General features: G+C 33.0%; 3 protein-coding genes across 4 annotated transcripts; 1 reads left to right on the top strand and 2 right to left on the bottom strand.

Moving 5' to 3' along the window:
- Positions 1-633: 633 nt before the first annotated feature.
- On the bottom strand, positions 634-10,463 carry ABA1 (zeaxanthin epoxidase (ZEP) (ABA1)). Of its 2 annotated transcripts, none has more exons than XM_078309323.1 (16): positions 9,758-10,463; positions 7,741-7,903; positions 7,121-7,195; positions 6,767-6,867; positions 6,400-6,515; positions 4,757-4,968; positions 4,193-4,284; positions 3,705-3,819; positions 3,369-3,472; positions 2,987-3,032; positions 2,790-2,854; positions 2,027-2,116; positions 1,594-1,648; positions 1,324-1,412; positions 1,134-1,221; positions 634-1,003 (listed from the first exon to the last, which is right to left on the bottom strand). In XM_078309323.1, exons 1-16 carry the CDS (start codon positions 10,231-10,233, stop codon positions 926-928), a joined length of 1,965 nt encoding a protein of 654 aa, XP_078165449.1. In that variant the 5' UTR covers positions 10,234-10,463; the 3' UTR covers positions 634-925. The 2 variants fall into 2 exon arrangements, with proteins under 2 accessions (XP_078165449.1, XP_078165450.1); XM_078309324.1 differs by lacking the exon at positions 9,758-10,463 and adding an exon at positions 8,412-8,969.
- Positions 10,464-16,961: 6,498 nt separating this feature from the next.
- LOC144560145 (Thioredoxin superfamily protein) lies at positions 16,962-18,695 on the bottom strand. The gene is made up of 4 exons (XM_078309322.1): positions 18,187-18,695; positions 17,952-18,005; positions 17,539-17,645; positions 16,962-17,211 (listed from the first exon to the last, which is right to left on the bottom strand). The coding sequence occupies exons 1-4, from the start codon at positions 18,601-18,603 to the stop codon at positions 17,208-17,210; spliced, it is 582 nt and encodes a 193-aa protein (XP_078165448.1). The 5' UTR covers positions 18,604-18,695; the 3' UTR covers positions 16,962-17,207.
- A 614-nt stretch (positions 18,696-19,309) lies between these two features.
- On the top strand, positions 19,310-20,888 carry UCP3 (Mitochondrial substrate carrier family protein). The gene is made up of 2 exons (XM_078309799.1): positions 19,310-19,789; positions 20,264-20,888. Exons 1-2 carry the CDS (start codon positions 19,406-19,408, stop codon positions 20,774-20,776), a joined length of 897 nt encoding a protein of 298 aa, XP_078165925.1. The 5' UTR covers positions 19,310-19,405; the 3' UTR covers positions 20,777-20,888.
- The last annotated feature ends 4 nt before the right edge of the window (positions 20,889-20,892 follow it).

The following is a 20,892-nucleotide window of genomic DNA, read 5'->3' as shown; positions in this document are numbered from 1 at the left end:
TTGCATATTTGCCCCTCAAAAGTTCATAATATCGTATATATCATTCTAAATTTCAAAAACTCACAAATTTATTCATTTTATTTCTCTTTTCTATCAAAACTCAATTTTAAATTTATAAAATACTCATTTTACCTTTTAAAAGAAAAAATATGTAGCATATTTCAGAACAAATGTTAGCCTTCTAATTTAACAATTTCTCTACTTAAGACATTTACACAGTGACATCTAGATATATACTCATGTAAGCGTTAAAAGTAGAGAAACTACACATTAGTAAGCTTTCAGTTGACACAAATTATAATTTGAAAGTCAATATTGGATGTCGATTATGATTGAAACTACAATATATATATTTTTTAATTTTATTAGATACCATATAAAAGCACAATTATATGAGATATAAATGGAGATCAATACCTCTCAACTTGATCTGCCCCTTACTAGACAAACATAAATCTTGTATGTTCAATAAATGTAACCAAACTGGCATGTAAAGTTTCTTTAAAACATCGTATAAACTTCTCTAATGTCTTTCCATGTATATATTTTTAAACGTATCTTTGATCATTCTTTTTATTAATTTGATTCATATATAGCTCCATGTAATCATAAAAATGTGTTTGGTCACAGAGGTTTAGAGATAGAAGCCCCTCAATTGAATATACACATATGAAACATATAGTTTAGCACAGCAAGATAAATAGGGTACAAAAATATACAAGCAACTATGAACTATGCTTCTAATCTATCAAAAATTACAGATTTTCTAAGAAGCTAATAAATGGGAATATTGCACTACACATTTTCCTCCATTTTTTTTTCCCTTTTTTAATTATTTTCCATTTTTATATGTTACAACATAAATGTGTTGTGGATGCTGTACAGTAAAATTGGTACAAAACAGATCCTAATAGTGAATCAGTTGTCATGCAGCTTGTAGCATTTGTTGTGTATCATTCAAATTCTCAGGTAGTTTCTTCAAAACCTTAACTCGAAACATTGCCTACATAATAAAAAAAATATGTTTAACATTAGAAACATACACATCATACTTCAGCTTTTTCAAATTCAAATTTTCTGTACCATTTCTCAGCATGGATGAAAAACCAAAAATTGTGAAGAACAATATGTACCTTTTTGTCAGATCCAAATTCAATTACATCAGAGGGATGAAATCGCACAGGAAAGTTTGGTGGGATTCGGTACCTCCTCCCCTCAATGCTGAATAGATAAAGATAAAACAAAACAAGGCAAATATAACATAAATTTCGGATCTAGAAGTATTGTAAAGAAATATTTCATCGTATTAATTCAAGCACTTACTCAGTAACCCAGGTGCCATGCTCACTTCTCAAATCGGTTAAGTAAAAGACATTATTCTTGCAAGTTATGCATGCATGTTTTTCTGATACCTGCAAATTAAATGGAGATCCGTTTCAATCACTCATCTGAAGAAATCAATGGAAGCTCTTACACGACAAGGGATAAATTGTGCTTTATTAAAATACAGTCACATTGAAAGTTAGTTGAGGCCTAATTGAACATTGGTACATCTAAATAGAAAACATTATGAGGGCAAAGAGAGAGAGAGACCTGCGGAGAAGACAAGGCTAAAGAGAGCCCTGAATTGCTAGCATCTGGCCGATTTCTGCATATATAGACATATCTCATGCTTGTAAAAGCAAATAATAAGGAACAAACATAAAGAAATCTGCATGTTCTGTTTTTGTCACTATCCATCAGAAACAAGAAACAATGAATAAAACGGAACTTATATTGTAATTGATATCCCTAAAAATTTAGGGATATTTTTGCTACATTTATTTTACCTGGACCAAAGAAAAGGAAACTTAAAAGTGCACAAAAATATGCACCTTTTCCTAATTTTTTTAATATTATAATAAGAAAACTTAAATTGACTTTCTTGACCTTCCAAGCAGAAAAGAAAGGAAACTTTTTCGAGTTGTAGAACTTAGATAACAATTGCAGTTTATAGAAAGACAACGATCTATAAAAAATGCAGTACCCGACAGATATAGGCATCTTTTCATCCTTTATCAAATGGATAGGTCCAGTTGCATCACTTTCTCCGCTATTTACTGGGAAGAGGTACCACCTGTACAAAACAGTAAATTAATAAACTCAATTGTTCTTCTCTACCATATAGTCAATTGTAGCAACAACACATTCCGGTTGAGTTTTCTCTTTTTTTCTACTTAATGGGTAATAGTTATAAGAGCAGGGTTCAAATGCCTCGTATCTTTCATGCCTCAATCATGTATCACATCCTCATCTCCTTTTTCAAAGTCCAAACAGTCGATCTGAACTACTCAACATGATCTCCATATTAAAACATCCTTGAGGACCAAATTTATATTTTTTTGGAAATTTTTTACTCTTTTTTAAATAGGTATAAAATCACTGTTTTTGGATGATTCAGAATCTTATGAAAAATTGTGATTTTGTACCTATTTAAATAAATAGTAAAATATTTCAAAAATATATAAAATTTGATCTCTAAGCACATTTCAATATAGAGATCACATTGAGCGATCTGGATTGACTGTTTGGACTTGAAAACGGGGATAAGAATGTGAGGCACGATTGAGGCATGAAAGACATGAGGCATTTAAACCCCACTCTAGTTATAATTATTTCGAGTACTTAAAAATAGACTGGTACATGCAAAATTATGCAGCTTATGCGTTCTGACAATCACAAAATACAGGATGAAATTGACAAATGCAATGGTGTCAAAAGAAATATTGAAAAGAGAAAAAATGTCATACTCTCCATTGAGAGCCTGCTCCAATGCATCGTCATCTTCAAACCATTTCTTAAGCTGGTCACTTGCCTTTAGAAATGTTTATAAATTAAATACATAACCAGATGATTTTACAATAAGTTCACAATTTTACAGTATTTTATACAAATTAAAAAATATAAAAATAAAAGATTTTGTCATATCAAGGTACTTGGAGTATACCTTGTCAGAGAGCCGGCAGCTCAAGGGTCTCCCTTCAAGCTTTGTGCTGGAAAACAAAATAAAAGTTTTTTCTTTAACTATTTATTAGACGAAACCCAAAATAAATTGGTGGTCCAAATCTACATTAAAGGTTCATACTGGTATCTCCTGATAAGGTACTGTTCATTTAATAAAGCAGCCTGTTTGGCAAACGATGTTATGGTTATATTTTCTAAAAGAAATGGAGAAAATTGAAAGAAAGTTATAATAGATATACATAATCAAAGATTGGCAGCAAAAGACATACTACATCAGAAAAAAGTTAAATAGACCAAAAGAGGTATACTATGGAACAGCCTATTTGGTAAAGCTGTACTATTGTTAAAAAAAAAAATAGAAGTACCTGTTCCCACCAAGAACCCAACTTAGCATCAGAGGCATTCCAATTTTTATGAAAAACCTCCCACCGACACGGCCTGGGTGTGGTATCCTCAGCTTTGTCAAAAACTGAAACACCAAAAAATTTAAAAAGTATGAAAATCATACAATAAAACCATCACAGTAATTAACCATAAATGAGGAGCAATTGCAGAATGGCGTGTTAGGTTAGGCAAGTTTGGGTTGATTAATTTCTAAAAAAACTGGTAAAGTAGGAAAACTTGGGTTGATTATACCCTTGAAAATTGCAATAGGAGGATTAATTAAATTTAATTTGGTTGATTTTAGGGTTATAACTTACAGACAAAGGGCCCAAGCCAACCCCCAAATAGGGTCTATAAGTAGTAGCCATGATGGCAGCCATTCTTGCCATTCCATGTATAATTGCGACACGAAGCCTTCTCTCCTCTTCATACCTAAATTCAAAGCATGACAGCAAAAAAAAAAAAAAGTCAGTATAATAGTACAGAGGCAGAGACAGGATTTTAATCTATGGGGGTAAATATGCACATGAAGATTTCTAGTAAATGAAAATATAACATTTTAATCAATGGGGGTCAAATTTAGCATACATAAAGCAATTGTATCTAATTGTCCAAGTTTAAGGGGTTTTTAGATTAAATGGGGCTCAATTGACCCACATTTAGCAAATGTAACGAAAGCAGGTTTACTTGTTTGCTAGTTTGGATATTAGTTCATCCATTTCTTTTTCCCTGCTGGCTCTTAATTATTGTCATAGAAATATACAAAGCCTAACGATTTAAAAGAAAAATTAATGTTCAAAATTACCGCTTTAAAGAAGAAACAACGTCCACAGGTGTACCAGTCTTGGAACTCTCTACCCAAGCCTTCTCAAGCTCTACAGCAAGTTGATAACTATCCTGCAAAATTTCAGTGAAAATGTTTATGCTCAGATATCATGCTTCTTTATATCAGTGGTGTTTTTTAGTCTCGCAAAAATTTGCTTGGTTGTTGACTTCAAAATTGTTCATGTTCAAATATTGCACTTGAGTATGCATCTTAATAACTTCAAATTAACATGTCGATCTAAATTCTATACATCAAATAATTAATTTGCTCTCAGTAATTTCCCAATAATTCACAAAAGTATGGTCATATAAGTCACATCTAAATATATTTTTATTTGTCTATACATTTGTTCTATTGATATTAAAATTGGCAAAAAAATAAATAAAAAAGTCTTCATTATTATCAAAATATAATAATATTTTTTTTCCTTTTTATTTTTCTTTTTCATTATTAAAAAAAATTAGCGAAGGAGAAGGCTCGCAAATCACGGGTCTTTTTACAAATTACTCACTGAATGTGATGTGGACCTAATTTGTAATTTACCTCTATGGCCATACAACCACCTTGGCCCAGGTTGGGTTGCATGGCATGAATGGAATCTCCAAGTAAAGTGACGCGGCCTTTTCCCCAAGTGATAGTAGGGGCACGGTCGTAAATGTCACGTCTAAGTATTGCCTCTTCATCTGTCGCCTTTATCAAGTCTACCGCATTGTCACACCAGTCTCCAAAAATATCAAGTAACCTCTTCTTTTTACCTACCAAAGCATCAGATAAAAATTTTCATGTTATTGAATTTTCTGTCGCAACATTCTGTTTTATTTGAGACTACAGTGAAGTCATATTAGGTCAAATTGAGCTATCTTAGGTGCATGTTGGTGGTTCTATGATGCATTTAATGCTTTAGTTGGGGTTTTCAGCAGTTCAGGTTTCAGGTCAGTTAGGTATAAAACTATAAATATTCTGAGATTTGGTTTCAGTCAATCAGACATTTTGATTAGTCAATAAAAAATTTGTATGTGTTGCACTAATACTACTTTTGTTTGAATCTATTTTCAGTTATAGTTAGACTCTTATTTTCATGTAGCAGAATCCTTATGGAGGTATTTTCAGTTAGTAGCACCACACTGGATGTTTAGTACCAGTGAGATGAGATGGGCTAAATTTCAAAAGTCCTGGCTAAGTGCTAGTAAGTTGATGTGCATATCTGGTCAAATCATGATAAATTACAATTTTTTTTTTATTTCATACTGAGATTGAAACCTTCTATAGGAATCAATATATGTGTATATATATATATATATAGAGAGTTAGGCTGGGGTGCTATGGATAGCATAGTGGCCTCTATGCTACGGCTCAATATTCGAGTTTTCAAAATCCAAACGGTCGATCCGAACCGTTCATCTTATTCTCCATATTAATATCTGCTTGGAGACCAAATTTTATAATTTTCTGAATTTTTTTACTATTTATTAAGCCACTTTGAAAATCGCTAATCCAACGGTTTTACTGTTTTGTGCAGCCACCGTTGGATCAACAATTTTGTAAAATACTTAATAAATAGTAAAAAATTTCAGAAAAATGTAAAATTTGGTCTCCAAGCAGATATTAATATGGAGAATAAGATGAACGGTTCGGATCGACCGTTTGGATTTTGAAAACTCGAATATTGAGCCGTAGCATAGAGGCCACTATGCTATCCATAGCACCCCAGCCTAACTATATATATATATATATATATATATATATAGGAATATGCTAGCATGCTATGCATAGCATAGAGCCCCTCCATGCAACGCCTTGGATTTCGACTTTTCAAAATCCTAACGGTCGATCCGAACCGTTCATCTTGTTCTCCATATTAATATATGTTTGGGGACCAAATTTTACATTTTTTGAAAATTTTTTACTATTTCTTTAGATTTATTGAAAATCGCTGTTTTCAGCAAATCTGGACCATAAAAAAACAGCGATTTTCAATAAATCTAAAGAAATAGTAAAAAAATTCCAAAAAATGTAAAATTTGGTCCCCAAATACATATTAATATGGAGAACAAGATGAACGGTTCGGATCGACCGTTAGTATTTTGAAAAGTCGAAATTCAAGGCATTGCATGGAGGGGCTCTATGCTATGCATAGCATGCTAGCATATTCCTATATATATATACACATATATTAGCAAACGTACCATTTTCAGGATCAGTGCCACCAGCTGGTTCATTGTGAAAAGCATACCATTGCATTTTCCCGGCACCAACATCAGAAGAAACAAAATATTGCTTGTGACCCAGAAAAACTCGGTAACTGTTGATTAAAGAATAAATGCACAAATTAATCAACAATAGGATATGCATGCCAATTACGGCTTCATGACTGTTACTGGTCTCTTTATTGGGAGTTTAGTTTTTATCTGTGTTAATTGGTTTACTTCCTTTTTTCTTTTGAGTTTATCATGACATTAACTGAATTATTTTTTAAGAGAAATTTGAAGAACATTACGAATATTAGGCATTAAATACACAAGCTATGAAAAATGATAGAGAACTCTGTCTTACCCAACGGTTTCAATATCTGGTGGCACAAAATCAGCTATGCCAGTATAACAAGTATAACCTGAATAAGTTGCGTCTTTTGGTCCAAACAATATTTTGCGAACCTATTAATAAAAACATAGTGAGAATTCATTCATTTATTTAGTGATAGCAAATGAGAAGATCTGGCCAGGTTAGATTACATATTCCTCAGGCCATATTTTTTAAGTCATTCATTCAGGTTAAGAATTAGAGTGATGGTTTGTTATACTGTTTTGCTCAATTTGCCACAAAATAAATTAATAAAAAATAAAAAATGAATAATCTTTCTGTAAAGAAATTATATTGTGAAAATCAGGTGGTTATAAGAGTTAGTACCCTTGACCCAATTCCATCAGCGCCAACCAAGAGATCTCCTTCGAACTGTTGTCCATTTTCTAGCGTTACAGTAACCTATAATTAAGCAATGTAGAGTGTTACATTAGCTCTATTTTGCAAATTAAAAGGCTAAATCTAGTCAATCTATTATCTATCAATTTTTCTGTTTCCAAAAACCAAATGTTTTCTTTACTAAGTCATGTTAATGAACTAAACCTTTATTTTGACCAGATTTTCAGCTATAATTGTACAGAAATAAGGAGGCATGTTTTGTTTTGGACTTAGTAACCTAACTCACCTTATTTCCAAGATCAATATAAGTGCTGATATTGCTAAAATTTCATATGATTTCATCCAATTAAGAAGAATCCAAATGTGTACTTATCATTGCTATAATTTTGGCCAAAGTAAATGGGTTGTTTTTTATTAACTGGTAAAATGTAAATTTCCTTAACTTTAAAAGGTTGTAATACCTAGTTTAGTGAGTAATTAATTTTTAAATAAATTAAATTAAGGACGTGTAATAATTTGTAAAAAAAAAATTACATATGATGGTGTTGTATCCAAGTACACTAAAATAATTGGTACGATTCATAAAAGTACTAAGAAAATGAACCTACCTTATTTCCATCATCAACAAAATCGACAACATTGCTATCATTTAATATGATATCATCACCTAGTGCCTTTGCAAGTATCTGTTGTAAGGTCATGCGACTTATAACCCTAGTGACTGGTAGGCCCCGCTCAGCCGCTGGTGTGAATGTGTCAAACTTCACGTACCTAAATTCAAAATTCAAGTCGAAATTTACACACACAAAATAAATCGAGACATAAGATTTGCAAATTCACATAGTATATAAAGAAAAATATTAACATTAGTTAGCACAATTTCAATATTTTCCCGCTCCCTACAATTGTAATTATATTCCCGTCCTCCTTTCATTGCTATTTTTCAAAACAAACTACGAAATTAAAACAAACAAAAATTAAATAGCTAACAACTGGATATTTAGCAAAAGCTCCCACCATTAATGAGTCTGTATCATCTAAGATATCTCAAAATTTTCAGCTTTTTTCGGTGCCTATTCGGAATGCAAGGGGTCAGTATTATTGTGCTTTGAGATTCGTGCAGAAAGGATTTATGAAATCATACAAATTGAATTATAAATCCAAAAGCATCCATAAGTTTCATATAGTTAAATCATTAATACTACTAGTATCCATTATAAATCAGAACCTAATTTAAGTCTGAATCATACAAATTGAATAGTCAGAAAGCAAATGATACCAGCTTCCAGACAGCCCATCAACAATACCATTAACCCGATTACCCGTCAAGCAACCCGAATCAATGACCCGATCCGCGACTTCCATGTCAATCGCCTCAAGTGCAGCCAAGGCATTGCTTTGCAACTGGATGGGTCCCCTGTACTTTCCTTCCCCTCTAACTGCACTCAAATCCCTCTCCAAAACAACCACCTCAAACCCTCTGTTTCTCGCCGCAATCGCAAACACCAATCCCCCAATCCCGCCTCCCGCAACTAGAATTCGCGCTTTCGGAGATCTTTTCTCTCCGTAAGCCATAGTAACTAAACACTTGTAGTTTTCTCTTTTGATTGTTGGATTTATGATTGAAAGATTGTTTCTCATTAGTGGTGGTGAGAAGGGTGAAGAGATGAAGTGGCTTTTTGAAATGAAGTATGGATGCATTGGAATTTTGAACTGAATGAAGATTTTCTGTTGTACCAGTGAAGGAACCTAGCTGCTCCTGTTGTAAAATTTCAGCTTGTTCACTAATGAAATTAGTTTCTTTTGTTGGTGAAGAAATGAAGCTTTTGAGGGGAAAGGAGAATGTAAAGAGCTGGATCGACTGTAGGAGAAAGGGACTCCACTTGAGCTGGCGTCAAGATTCGTGCGCATGCTGACGTGTCAATCCAGGATTGAAATACACAGACATTTTTATATTCAATGCAGGAATTGGTCGGTTTTGATAAGATCTTTTTCGGTGCTCACTGCTCAGAGATGTGAAAATATCTCTTGTGCTCTTTTTATTGTTTCCTCTCATTAAGTGAGTCATCTTAAAGAGTAAAAGAAGATCGCCACACAGGTAGTTTCACAGTATTGTGCACAGAAGATATAATGCATGAAGTGGATGTGGCACTATTTACTAAGTGATGGTATCTACCGGAGATTCGGCGATTTATTATGGAAAATAAAGTACCAGGCTACCAGCAGACGGTGGTCAACGGTCAAAAACTAATGGGGCGGTTTGACTATTCTCATGGATTATTTACATTAAAACCCTGCTACTTTATTGGAATTGAACTTTAAAAGCTAAAAAATATACTGACTTTGCTGCTGTTAATCTGTTATAGAAGAAAATGGTAACTTGCAACTGGTTTCTAAAAGTTATGAACGAGAAACTTTTTCACATTCACCCTTAAACTTAAGAATATTATGATACTTGCGCCTATGACAGAATTATACAACAATTTACCTAATTTCTTAGTTTTGGAAGTACCATAGAAGTCTCTTGACCATTTCCCATACACAATTTCCAGAAAAAAAAAAATGGCAAAAATTATATAGTAAATTAAAATGAAATGTTAAACAAAGAAATAAATTGCTATTCACCATGAACCAGAGATGCCATCAACAAGGCCATTGATCCTGTCTCCAGTAACACAGCCAGCTTTCATGACCTCCTCGGCAACGTTCATATCGATCGCCTCCAATGCAGCAAGCGCATTGCTTTGTATCTGTATCGGGCCCCGGTACTGCCCTTCGCCTCTAATCGCGCTCACGTCTCTCTCGAAAACAATCACCTCAAACCCCTTTCTCCTTGCCGCCAATGCAAAAACCAATCCTCCGATCCCGCCCCCGGCAATTAAAATCCTCGGCTTTTTTGGGGTTGCTCCGAGTTTTGTCTCCGCCGGTAAAGTGGAAGGAGCAATTGCGGTAATTGCGGTTGAGATAAGCTTGGTTTTGGGTTTAGTTAGTTTTGTTATGAGGGATGAAGATAGGTGAGGTTCATCTAAGGAGGCGAGAAACCGGTGTTTGGAGAATGCCGGTGACGATGACACGGTGGGAGTCGAATATAGTAGTGCCATCGATCAACCCGGTAAGCTGGTATCGTATGAGGATAGAGATGCAAATGTTATTTGACTATCTTCTTCTTCTTTTCCTTTTTTATTTGTTGAGCTTGATTTGAGGAACTAGTGTTTGTGTTTGTGTTTGTGTTTGTGTTTGTTTGTTTTAGTGTTTTTGGGTTGTTGAGAACTAGGAAGAACTCAGAAGAGTGAAAGGATAATTGGTGGCAGAGAAAAGTGTGAGATTTTCTATAGACATTTAGATAATTGATATGAAGTAACGAATAGTTACATTTTCATTACATACACTTTTATTAAAAAAAATGACATAGAATAATTCATTTTTTATGCTTATTCAATATGTTAGAACACCATAATAAAATTTACAAATTTGGATTGTTACAATTTTTTTTATACACATTACTGTCAGCACACAGAATGCCACAGAGAAACTGAGTTATAGAGGATCTAAGGAAGCAAGGAGAGCCAGTGAAAAGATTTCTGAAATGATAGACATATACGCGCATTACATGTAGGTGTAGTGTTGCCACGTGGAAGCTTTACGTTGGCTGAATCACTGCGGAGATCTTTTGATGATAGTATGTGGTTCCTATCCGTAGGTTTGATCCTCTCCATTGCATGAAAGACCGGAGATGTCAGATGAACTTTGCAAAATATTTTTATGTCCAATTGTATGATGGAATTAAACAAAATAAACTTCAAGAAAATTTCAAATGTATTTCATCAACTTATTATCAAGATTATTGTGGTTACTTCCAAAAAAAAATACTGAAAAATAAAATGAAATGATGAAAGTAACTCATCAATGCAAGTGATAATAATGTACTATTGAGTATTTTCTTAATTTTTAGTTTTGACCATTTTTTTAAGGTTGGCGGATAACCATCAACAATATATTTCTAAAAAAGTTTATGTACAGAATTTTAACTAGAGGAGGGTTCAAATGCCTCCATTTTTTGTGCCTCCACCATGCCTCCATTTTTAATAACTTTAATAACTCAAAATTTAAAACTTAAAATTTAAAATAAAACCGTTGGATATGATTTACATCATTTTATCTATGCACGTGTAAAAAATTATGGCATTTCAAATTTGTTTTGGTTGTCATTAAGAACTTGTAAAAAACGTACTAATATGGATAATTTCTAGACGTTGATTTTTCAACTTATTGATTCATATAAAAACAAAATTGAAATGTAATAATTTTTTATGAGCACATAGAGAAAATAATATAGATCACATCTAACGGCTTTATTTTGACTTTTAAGTTTTAAATTTTGAGTTATTAAAGATTTTAAAAATGGAGGCATGGTGGAGGCACAAAAAATAGAGGCATTTGAACCCTCCTCTTTTAACTATTATCTTCCTAAACTTTCTAATATGTGAAATCCGCACCCAATTTTTCATTCAACTTTAAACAATTCATTTTGGATGTGAATGTCCATATATTTTGAACAAACATATTCTTCCTAGCATTTTTAATTATGAATTGTTTATGAAATTAAATTTTTTTAGGAGAATAAAACAATAGATAAACAAAATATAAAAAAATGAAATAGAAAATAGTTCAGTGTTTTATGAATATGTCATACGAATACTTGCATTTTGAAAGAAAAAAAATCATCCTTTTTGCTAAATAAGATATAAAATATTATAAATCATGGGTTCAAAATCTGAATGGAAAAATTATTTATTATAATAACAATGCTATGAAATTTGAATGCTCGACCTCCATCTTTCTTTAAAAAAAATGTTATGAATCATATATATTTTATACACAGTAGATTTTTTTTTTATGAAGGAGTCTCATATACCCTAGCATATTTTAAATATTATTTTCGAGAATCTAACATGCAACCTCTCCGTAGAGAGGTGAGACTCATGCCACTATAATAAGCACGCGATTCTATACACATTAGATATTAGAATGTGTTTTAATTATTTTGTTTTCAAATTAGAGTATATAATAGCATATTAGCTACTTAGGGATTGAGGGAGGTTTCAATGCTGTCGATTGTTTTGTTTGAGAGGGGGGCTGAGGGAAAATCTATTATCGGGAATTAAAATTAATTCAGATGGCTATATATCGTAAACATTGCATTTTTTTGAAAGGAGATAAGGGGAAGTTTATTGTCGAGAATAAAAATTCATATGGTTATTTATAAACAACTAGAAATTTTGGAGACCCCATATCATTACTCCCTAAAATATTTATCAATACAATGGAGATGTCCAGTACTAAAATACTGGAGACATGGTGCAAGTTGACTAGGTTATTTAGATGGTCGGCATCAAGGAAATGGATCATACACTATTTTATATTTTTCTTGTTGAAACCCTTTATGAAAGAAGAAATTATAATTTGTATAGCAAATGACTGAAATCCGGGACCCACACAAGTTTTTTTTCCTTGTACTGATGTTTTAAAGGCCATATTTTATTGTACTTGTAAGTTGTAACTATCTGACTGTATCTGAATTTCCATTTTGAGTTATAATAGCTTACTCTAACAAATAACAGTCACTTGTTATTTGTAGTGTGAAAAATTATTGGGTTCCTTGTTATTTATTTTAAGAAAATATCATGCTCCGTCACCATCAGAGATTTGAGGTTAATAACCTGTAGCCACGCTAGCTGTATAAAGGAAAGAATCCAGGTGGAAGTCGGTAGGATCTGCTCTAAGTTAAATAAAGAAAAAATAAATAAAAGATAATTTTCAGCAGAATCAAAATCATTTTGGTACCTATTTACACCCTGTTTGGGTGGAGAATAGGGAAAGGAAGGGGAAGTGAAGAATAGAAGAGAATGGAATGGAATAGAAAGGAAGATTAATATATTTAACTTGTTCGTGTTTGGATGATTAATGAGAAAAAATAAATTTAAGTTTTATTTCTTCTTATTTCTTATTTGGTTGATTAAAATTTAGAATTGAACATTTGTGGCAAAAAAATTGTATGATAATTATATTGGTAAGATATAGAATTGAACATTTGTGTGATTTTTTCTAAAAATATTTGCAACAAAATTTATTTCCATCCGTTACATCTCAAATTGAGAGAGAAACCGATTCTATTGTTTATGATGATATAAGGTTAAACCTTTCACCTCATGTACCCTTCACCTCTAACAAAATTTTATAAACCAAACATGATTTGATGAAAAGTTTTATTTTCTTTCTATTCCCTCCCTTACTCTCCATCCAAACAAGGTGTTAAATTAGTGAAAGGTTTAACTTAAGATTCATTCTATATTAAAACGGACAATGAGCCGGAACTAGAAATTCATGATAGAAGGTGCAAAATTTAAAATGAACAATATATTGTTGGTGAAAATTGAACCGAAATTCTCTGCAATCACAAAGAAAAGAAAACTCTCAATAAATTTAAGAGAAAAGGTTTTTGTCCACAGACCTTTGTCCACGGTCTGTCCACAACTAACAAATTGGTCCACTTCTAACGGATTTTATCCAATTCCTCCGACCTTTCCTTTATAAGAAGCCGCTTTGCCCTCTGCTCTTTGCCTTTTCCCACCTCCGCATCCAAAGAATCTAGTCTACCAAGAGAGCAGACTTATTGGCGAATCAAAGTCAAAGTAACTTCCATTTCCGATCAGATCTTCTCAGCGATTTCCTTCCTTTTTCGTCAATTCAAGAGTTCCTAGTCGCGAGTTCTTCGATCGAGCCTAGGTTTTCAAAACCATCGCGATTTCTTCTCTATTTCTCGACGAAATCGCTGTTTCTCGACGATCGACTAATATCCACGCTATTGTTTCACTATTTCTCGCTGATCGACTCATCGCTGTACTCGGAGGTTCTTGTATCGTTACTTTTTTGCTGATTAAATTTCTAAAATGAGAATTCGTTCCTTTCCTTTGCCATGGTTTTTCTTCTTTTAACTTCTCAACGATTGACTGCAGATTTGAATGAGCCGAGCGCTCACTAAAGCGACAAACTCCGAGTGTGATAGGTCAGAAAAGTACTTGAACAAAAACAATCAAATAAAATCAGAGAAATCTAATCTCGGTGTAACAAGGTGTAAATTGCTCAAATCAAAGGAGAGACGTCTTGCTTGGCCAAGTCTATTGCATCATCACCTCTCAAGGTAATTAAATGCAGTTCTTTTCTCTTTTGATCAAACCGATTTTGAATTTTGATTTTCCTAATTAATGCATAGGTGACAAACGAAGAGGAGCAGCAGCCTCAATCACTGATTTCCCTTCATCAATTTGTTGTTTGTTTTACCTTTGCTCGTCACGAATTTTCGAGTTCAATGTGTTTGGAGATATGGTTTTAATCGTCTCTGGTAAATTTACTACAAATTTCGAAAGATTTTCAAGTTTGATTACATTGCACAATCGTCTCTGGTAATTTTCAAGTAGTAGCAGCTCAATCGTCTATGGTAATTTTACATGATACATGAAGTAATTTAACACGATACATGAAGTAATTTTACTGGATATATGAAGTAATTTTACAGGATACGTGAAGTAAATTTACAGGATACATGAAGTAATTTGATATATGAAGTAATTTTACTGGATATATGAAGTAATTTTACTGGATATATGAAGTAATTTTACTGGATATATGAAGTAATTTTGCAGGATACATGTAGTAATTTGATATATCAAGTAATTTTACTGGATATATAAGTAATTTTACAGGATATATGAAGTAATTTTACTTTACTGGATACATCAGTGCTTTTGATTTGAATGTTTTTTATCGTTTGTTTTTGTAGTTGGTTGAAATGGTTCTGAGTGTCATGAAATTTGAGACGCCTGTCAAGGATAAATGGTTCTTCATTAATCCTTATTTGTCTGTAAGTATTTTTTTTTTCTTTTTTATTTTATTATCTCTTTATTAATTTAATCTTTTTATTTTTGCTGTTAAAATACTTGAGTACTCTTTAATGCGTTTTATCTTGTATGATACAGGTTTGTATGCATGATTACACTGTATATGCTTTTCAGTTAGGTAAATAACTTGTAAGATTATTTTGTAATTCTCATTTGTTATAAATCGAATTTGTTTCATTGTTTATTTTATTATTATGCAGGATGACATCTCAAAAGAACGTGTTGTTCTTGTGATGAGGCTTCTTACTCATTCGAACAATGAACACAAGAGGTTTTTAATGTAAAAGTTATTTGTCCATAGTTTTTTTGTTTCTATTATGCTATTCTGAATGTTGCGGTGAATATTTTTATTTTGTGTTGAACAGATGTTGTTTGTGGTGAACATATATTGTTTTGTGGTGAACAAATTTTTTGTGTGATGATGGATGTATGTATAGATTTAGCAATTTTAGAGTATACATGGTATTATTTTATGGTTTATATTTTGCAATTTTACATTATACATGATTCTTTGTAGGTTGTAGTTTAAACTGAAATGTAGCATTTGTTACATTTTATCTTACAGTATAGATGGTATTATTTTATGGTTTAGTTTTAGAAATTTAACAGTATACAAGATTTAATTGAAAATTTACAGTATTATGTGAAAATTTTACAGTATACAAGATTCAATTGAAAATTTACAGTATTATTTGAAAATTTTACAGTATACAAGATTTAATTTTACAGTATACAATATTCAATTTTACAGTATACAAGATTCAATTGTAAATTTTACTATGTAGAAGATTCAATTTTACAGTATACAAGATTCAATTGAAAATTTTACTGTATACAAGATTCAATTTTACAGTATACAAGATTCAATTTTACAGTATACAAGATTCAATTTTACAGTATACAAGATTCAACCCAGTGCGGACGCTAATAATTAACTCTAACTGTCAATAACCGCTAATAACTAACTCTAACTGCCAATAATTTCCTATAACTGTAATTTCTGAAAGTACAGTTTGAAAGTACATTTATTTTGTCCTGTTGTGCAAGTTGCAATATTTTTCTAACTATCATGGGACCACTTCAAATAGTTGCTGGATGTTTTGTGATTAACTGATATATTTTATGGGATATATTGTATAATTATACAGCATGTAGAAGTAATTTTACAGTATTCACGCAAGTCAAAGCTGTGGACAAATGGTGGACAAAAGGCTGTGGACAATTAGACGCTTCCTAATGGGTTACAACTGTCAGCTTGATTTGGACCCATTTTTCTTGCAAGGATTAAACTTTATATATATATAAAAAAAAGCATATCATTATATTTTCATAGTTTTTTTTTTCTTAATGGGCTTAATGGGCTACAACTGTCAGCTTGATTTGGGCCCATTTTTCTTGCAAGGATTAAACTTTAAAAAAAAAAAAACACTTATCATTATATTTTCATAGTTTTTTTTTTCTTAGGAGCAAAATATGTAAGAAAATTCAACTTCGTTCTCTGGTGACAGATGAGGGAAGGAAAGCTGAAAATATTTGATTTTTCTTTGACTAACCTATTCTATGGTATCATAATTTGTTCTAATTCAAGCCAAAAGTTGATATCCAATTTTAACTTAAAAAAAAATCAAATTTATGTTTCATTTAATGAGGGTACACTCTTTTTTTAGACTTTCAATTTTTGAAATTCTTAAATAGTTCAAAACTCAAATGTCAAAAAATGATTGAAATAATTTAATTAGCCTTTTTTATGGTGACATAACATATAATATAATAACATAATTGAAATAATTTATAATTCGACTGCTATAATGAAAGAAATGAAAAAAATTGATAATCAATTTACGACATAAAGAAATGGTAACCTATAAAAAGAAACCACCAAACAAATCCCATATGAAGGCTTTTCTAACTGCTGTTATCACTATTACATCTAGTATACATATTTATATCAAGCAGATTATGACGATGTATATCCAAAGAAAATAAAAAAATAAAAAAAATCACAGAATGTAAGATTTACAGTTGTACACACAAAGAAAGGATCAATATATCCTCTTTGCCACATTCAGACATTATTAAATTTGAACATACTTGCTCTCCATTGCTTTATTAAACTGTCATCTGTCAAGCAAGAACCAAAGAAAAAGGTTGGAATTTGAAAAGAGGAATTCAATATGTAACTTAATAGAACTGTCATTTCCAATACCCATCAAACCAGTGTTTCATATATGAATTTGTGTTGATTTGGCCGTGATTTGGGTTCAAAGTCCCTGGCTGGTACTAATCTTACACTAGGTTGGTACCAACAAATAATCTGTAAACTGACAACTGTTTACAATTTCCCGGTAAAAGATAGAAATTCAAAGTATCTACCAGACACATCAATACTTTTTCTAGGGTTGCTTTGACATTTACGACTTTTCAGGGATATAAAATTTGAAGACTTACTTGCTGGATGTATATTTAGTAATTGCAGCTAATATTTTCTCCTTGTCTCTTGTTGCGAATGATTCCAGTAACACTCCATCTTTATAGAAGTGAAATAATGGTACCACCTGTAAAGAAATAATGATCAGCTATCAGTAAAATACGAAATCTGTTATCTAACAAGATGAGTTTACTTTTGTAATTTTCAGAAATTAACTAGACTTTCGTATCATTGCAATTTTGGCCATTGCTATGAGACCCAATTAACCAATCCTTGTGGCAAATAGAGCTAAAAATTTGAAACTTGGACTCAATTTCATCAGAACTTGTCTCAATTGAGCCTCAAAAGTGTAACAAGGCTTAAAACAGGGATCAATATGCACCTTAATTAACCTTTATGTACAATATAAGCACCAAATAACACCATAGTTTACCTTAATTCGAAGTCGATCGGCAACTTCACTTTGCTCATCATATTCATCAATAACCTATTTTACAGCAAGAAAAAAAATTAGTACCTGAAAAATATGCTATAACTAATTAAATTTATATTAAACGGTTTTCTTTCCATAATTCCTAACAACGGTACTTGAAGAACTTATTTGTAATTTTTTATGGAATGTTTATATATAATACTGAATTAATTAGAGGACTATTATATAAAATTACATTGTGCTTTAGAAACACCACATCAGCATCTTCATCTCCTGCTCCTCTACATATCTTCTTGAAGCCTTGTTCAATGTACTTGCAACTCCCGCAAGATGTTCGATAAAAATCCACAACCACAAGTGCACCTCTCTCCTTGGCCTTCTCTAATATACTCTTGAATTCCTCATCGGTTTTGAACTCGGTCACGCAATCAACTGGACATACATCAATGTCTTCTTCTTCCTCCTCTTCCTTTTCTGATGAAGTATCCTTCATGGTGCCATTGTTAATGGCTCTGAGAGGAGAATACTTGGTTTTTGCCACTGAAATTGGAGATTTCTTCTGTGAGGCAATTCGTTGAACAGGTGATGGGCGGTGGGAAGAGAGGTAGAAAATGGGCCTTTGTGTGATTAGGTGGAGAGAGGAGGTTATCATGGCAAAAATGTAGTGGTATTTGATTGGTGATGATGATGCATTTGTTTTGCTTTGGATAAGAGGATAGGATACTTGGTGTCACTGTTGTAGACTTTGTAGCAGAAAAGTGCAATTTGTGTCTGAGCACAACTTGGTCACTGTTGTAGACTTTGTAGCAGAAAGGTGCAATTTGCGTCTGAGCACAACTTTGAATTTAAATCATTGAAATTGATCTACTTAATTAGTCCAAATTTACGTTTGAATTTTTTTTTTTTAAGTTTTGTTTTGTATACACATTAGAAGGTTAAAAATTACTTAAAAGGAAGTAGAAGCATCAATTTTATGGGTAAAGTTTTTAACAGAGTAGTTTTCACTTCATGCAGCGCACATAGTATATATCAAAACAGCACTGCATATGATTTGTACTCTGCATTAAGCCAAAATTGTTATGTTAAAATATTTACCCAAAATTATTCGTTGTTCCTCGTTTCGCCATGTCTTAATATATATCTGGTCTTTTGGGCCGGGCTTTAACAGCAAGAACTTTGGACCACTATTACAGCCCATTAGGGGTAAAACAGTAATTCTATCTTCGCAGTTCCATTAATTTACCATTTCTCCGGTCTCCACACGAGGTCCCATTCCTCTGAAGTAACTCAAATTCTGAGTTTAGATCTGGACCGTCCGATCAGAATCTGGTGCAAGCAAGTCATACTTTAATATTCGTGCTTAAACGGATATGACGGTCAGGATCTAAACTCAAAATTTGAGTTACTTAAGGTGATATGAATTCATCTCCACACTACCATTCTTCCATTGAGAAATGGCGCCTCGCTCTGACAGCAACACCGGCCATGGCGATGTTAGCGTGGCCACAAGACTGGCACTGGCCTCCATCTCCGCCTCTCTATCCGAAATCGCCACCTTCCCCATTGACACCATCAAGACCCGCCTCCAGCTCCACCGTGCCTCCTCCGTCTCCACCAGTTCCAAACTTCTCCACGTCTCTAGTGAAATCATCGCCAAAGGCGGAGGCTTCCTCGGCTTCTACAGCGGCCTTTCTCCCGCCATCCTCAGGCATGTGTTCTACACGCCGATCAGAATTGTAAGTTATGAGAACTTGAGAGGATTTGCTGTTAATGCTGATGGTGAGGTCTCTCTCTTTAAGAAAGCTTTAGCTGGTGGCGCTTCTGGTGTCTTTGCACAGGTAAATTAACAGTAGAGAATTTGATATTTTACTGCATAAATTCAATTTTGAGGAATATTTATGATTTTCCTTCAACTGGGACTTAATTTGTAATCAGATTAACCATCTGAACCTGTTTAAGACTTTGAAGAGATTCAACATTCTTTGCACTACACTGATCTGTCACATTAGTAAAGATTAGAATGCTGTTTGTTTCTATATATAATTTTGTCAAACACACCATATCAGAATTGATTCTCAAATAAAAAAAGTGAAGCAAATATGCAATGAAACTGGCATCGAGCATCAGTTGACCTTGAATTGTGTAAACTCTAAGCCTCGTTTTGATTGAACTGCCTCAATTGTTCCTCAGATTTTGTGTGCTTGATTTGGAGGTATCATTTTATCCAAAATAAATGCTACTGAATCTCAATTTTGCAATGACATAATAAAAGCTACTGAATCATACATATATGATACCTGACCTATATGCAGGTGGTGGCAAGCCCAGCCGACCTGGTTAAGGTCAGGATGCAAGCGAACCCCAACTTATACACAGGAATCTATGATGCATTCTCAAAAATAATTAAACATGATGGTTTTTGTGGGCTCTGGAAAGGCATAGCACCAAATGCACAACGCGCATTTTTGGTAAACATGGGGGAGTTAACATGCTACGACCATGCCAAACATTTCATATTGAGTCGAAACATTTGCCACGATAACATATTTGCTCATACATTATCATCTGTGTGTTCTGGGCTCTGTGCCAGTGTCATTAGTTGCCCAGCTGACGTGATCAAAACACGGATGATGAATCCAGGGGTTACTGGTAAAGCTGGTTATCAGAATTCGCTTGATTGTTTGGTGAGAACAGTCAGAGACGAGGGGGTTCAGGCCTTGTGGAAAGGGTTCTTTCCCACTTGGGCTCGACTCGGACCCTGGCAGTTTGTTTTTTGGGTTTCTTATGAGAAATTGAGACAAATAGTTGGTCTTTCTTCCTTTTGATTCTTGAAATTAGTTTTCTTGTTCTATTAAATCATTTTTTGTTGATATTTGGTGTTGGAAAAAAAAAATTCATGTATAACTGGTATTGCAATAAAGTAGTATTCATTTTTTTTTTT

This window comes from Carex rostrata, chromosome 10 (genome assembly GCF_964058835.1).
Source record: "Carex rostrata chromosome 10, lpCarRost1.2, whole genome shotgun sequence".
Classification (NCBI taxonomy): domain Eukaryota; kingdom Viridiplantae; phylum Streptophyta; class Magnoliopsida; order Poales; family Cyperaceae; genus Carex; species Carex rostrata.
This window is presented reverse-complemented; position numbering and strand designations above follow the sequence as displayed.

What these genes read in the sequence shown, in the direction of transcription:
- ABA1 (XM_078309323.1), bottom strand. Translation starts at nt 10,233, where the DNA reads ATGGCACTACTATATTCGACTCCCACCGTGTCATCGTCACCGGCATTC. An exon ending in GATGGCATCTCTGGTTCATG is followed by an intron (nt 7,904 to 9,757) that starts GTGAATAGCAAT and finishes TTTTGAATTTAG; the next exon opens with GTACGTGAAGTTTGACACAT. An exon ending in AATTTGGATCTGACAAAAAG is followed by an intron (nt 1,004 to 1,133) that starts GTACATATTGTT and finishes TTTATTATGTAG; the next exon opens with GCAATGTTTCGAGTTAAGGT.
- LOC144560145 (XM_078309322.1), bottom strand. Translation starts at nt 18,603, where the DNA reads ATGATAACCTCCTCTCTCCACCTAATCACACAAAGGCCCATTTTCTAC. An exon ending in TGGTGTTTCTAAAGCACAAT is followed by an intron (nt 18,006 to 18,186) that starts GTAATTTTATAT and finishes GCTGTAAAATAG; the next exon opens with GTTATTGATGAATATGATGA. An exon ending in CCGATCGACTTCGAATTAAG is followed by an intron (nt 17,646 to 17,951) that starts GTAAACTATGGT and finishes ATTTCTTTACAG; the next exon opens with GTGGTACCATTATTTCACTT.
- UCP3 (XM_078309799.1), top strand. Translation starts at nt 19,406, where the DNA reads ATGGCGCCTCGCTCTGACAGCAACACCGGCCATGGCGATGTTAGCGTG. An exon ending in CTTCTGGTGTCTTTGCACAG is followed by an intron (nt 19,790 to 20,263) that starts GTAAATTAACAG and finishes ACCTATATGCAG; the next exon opens with GTGGTGGCAAGCCCAGCCGA.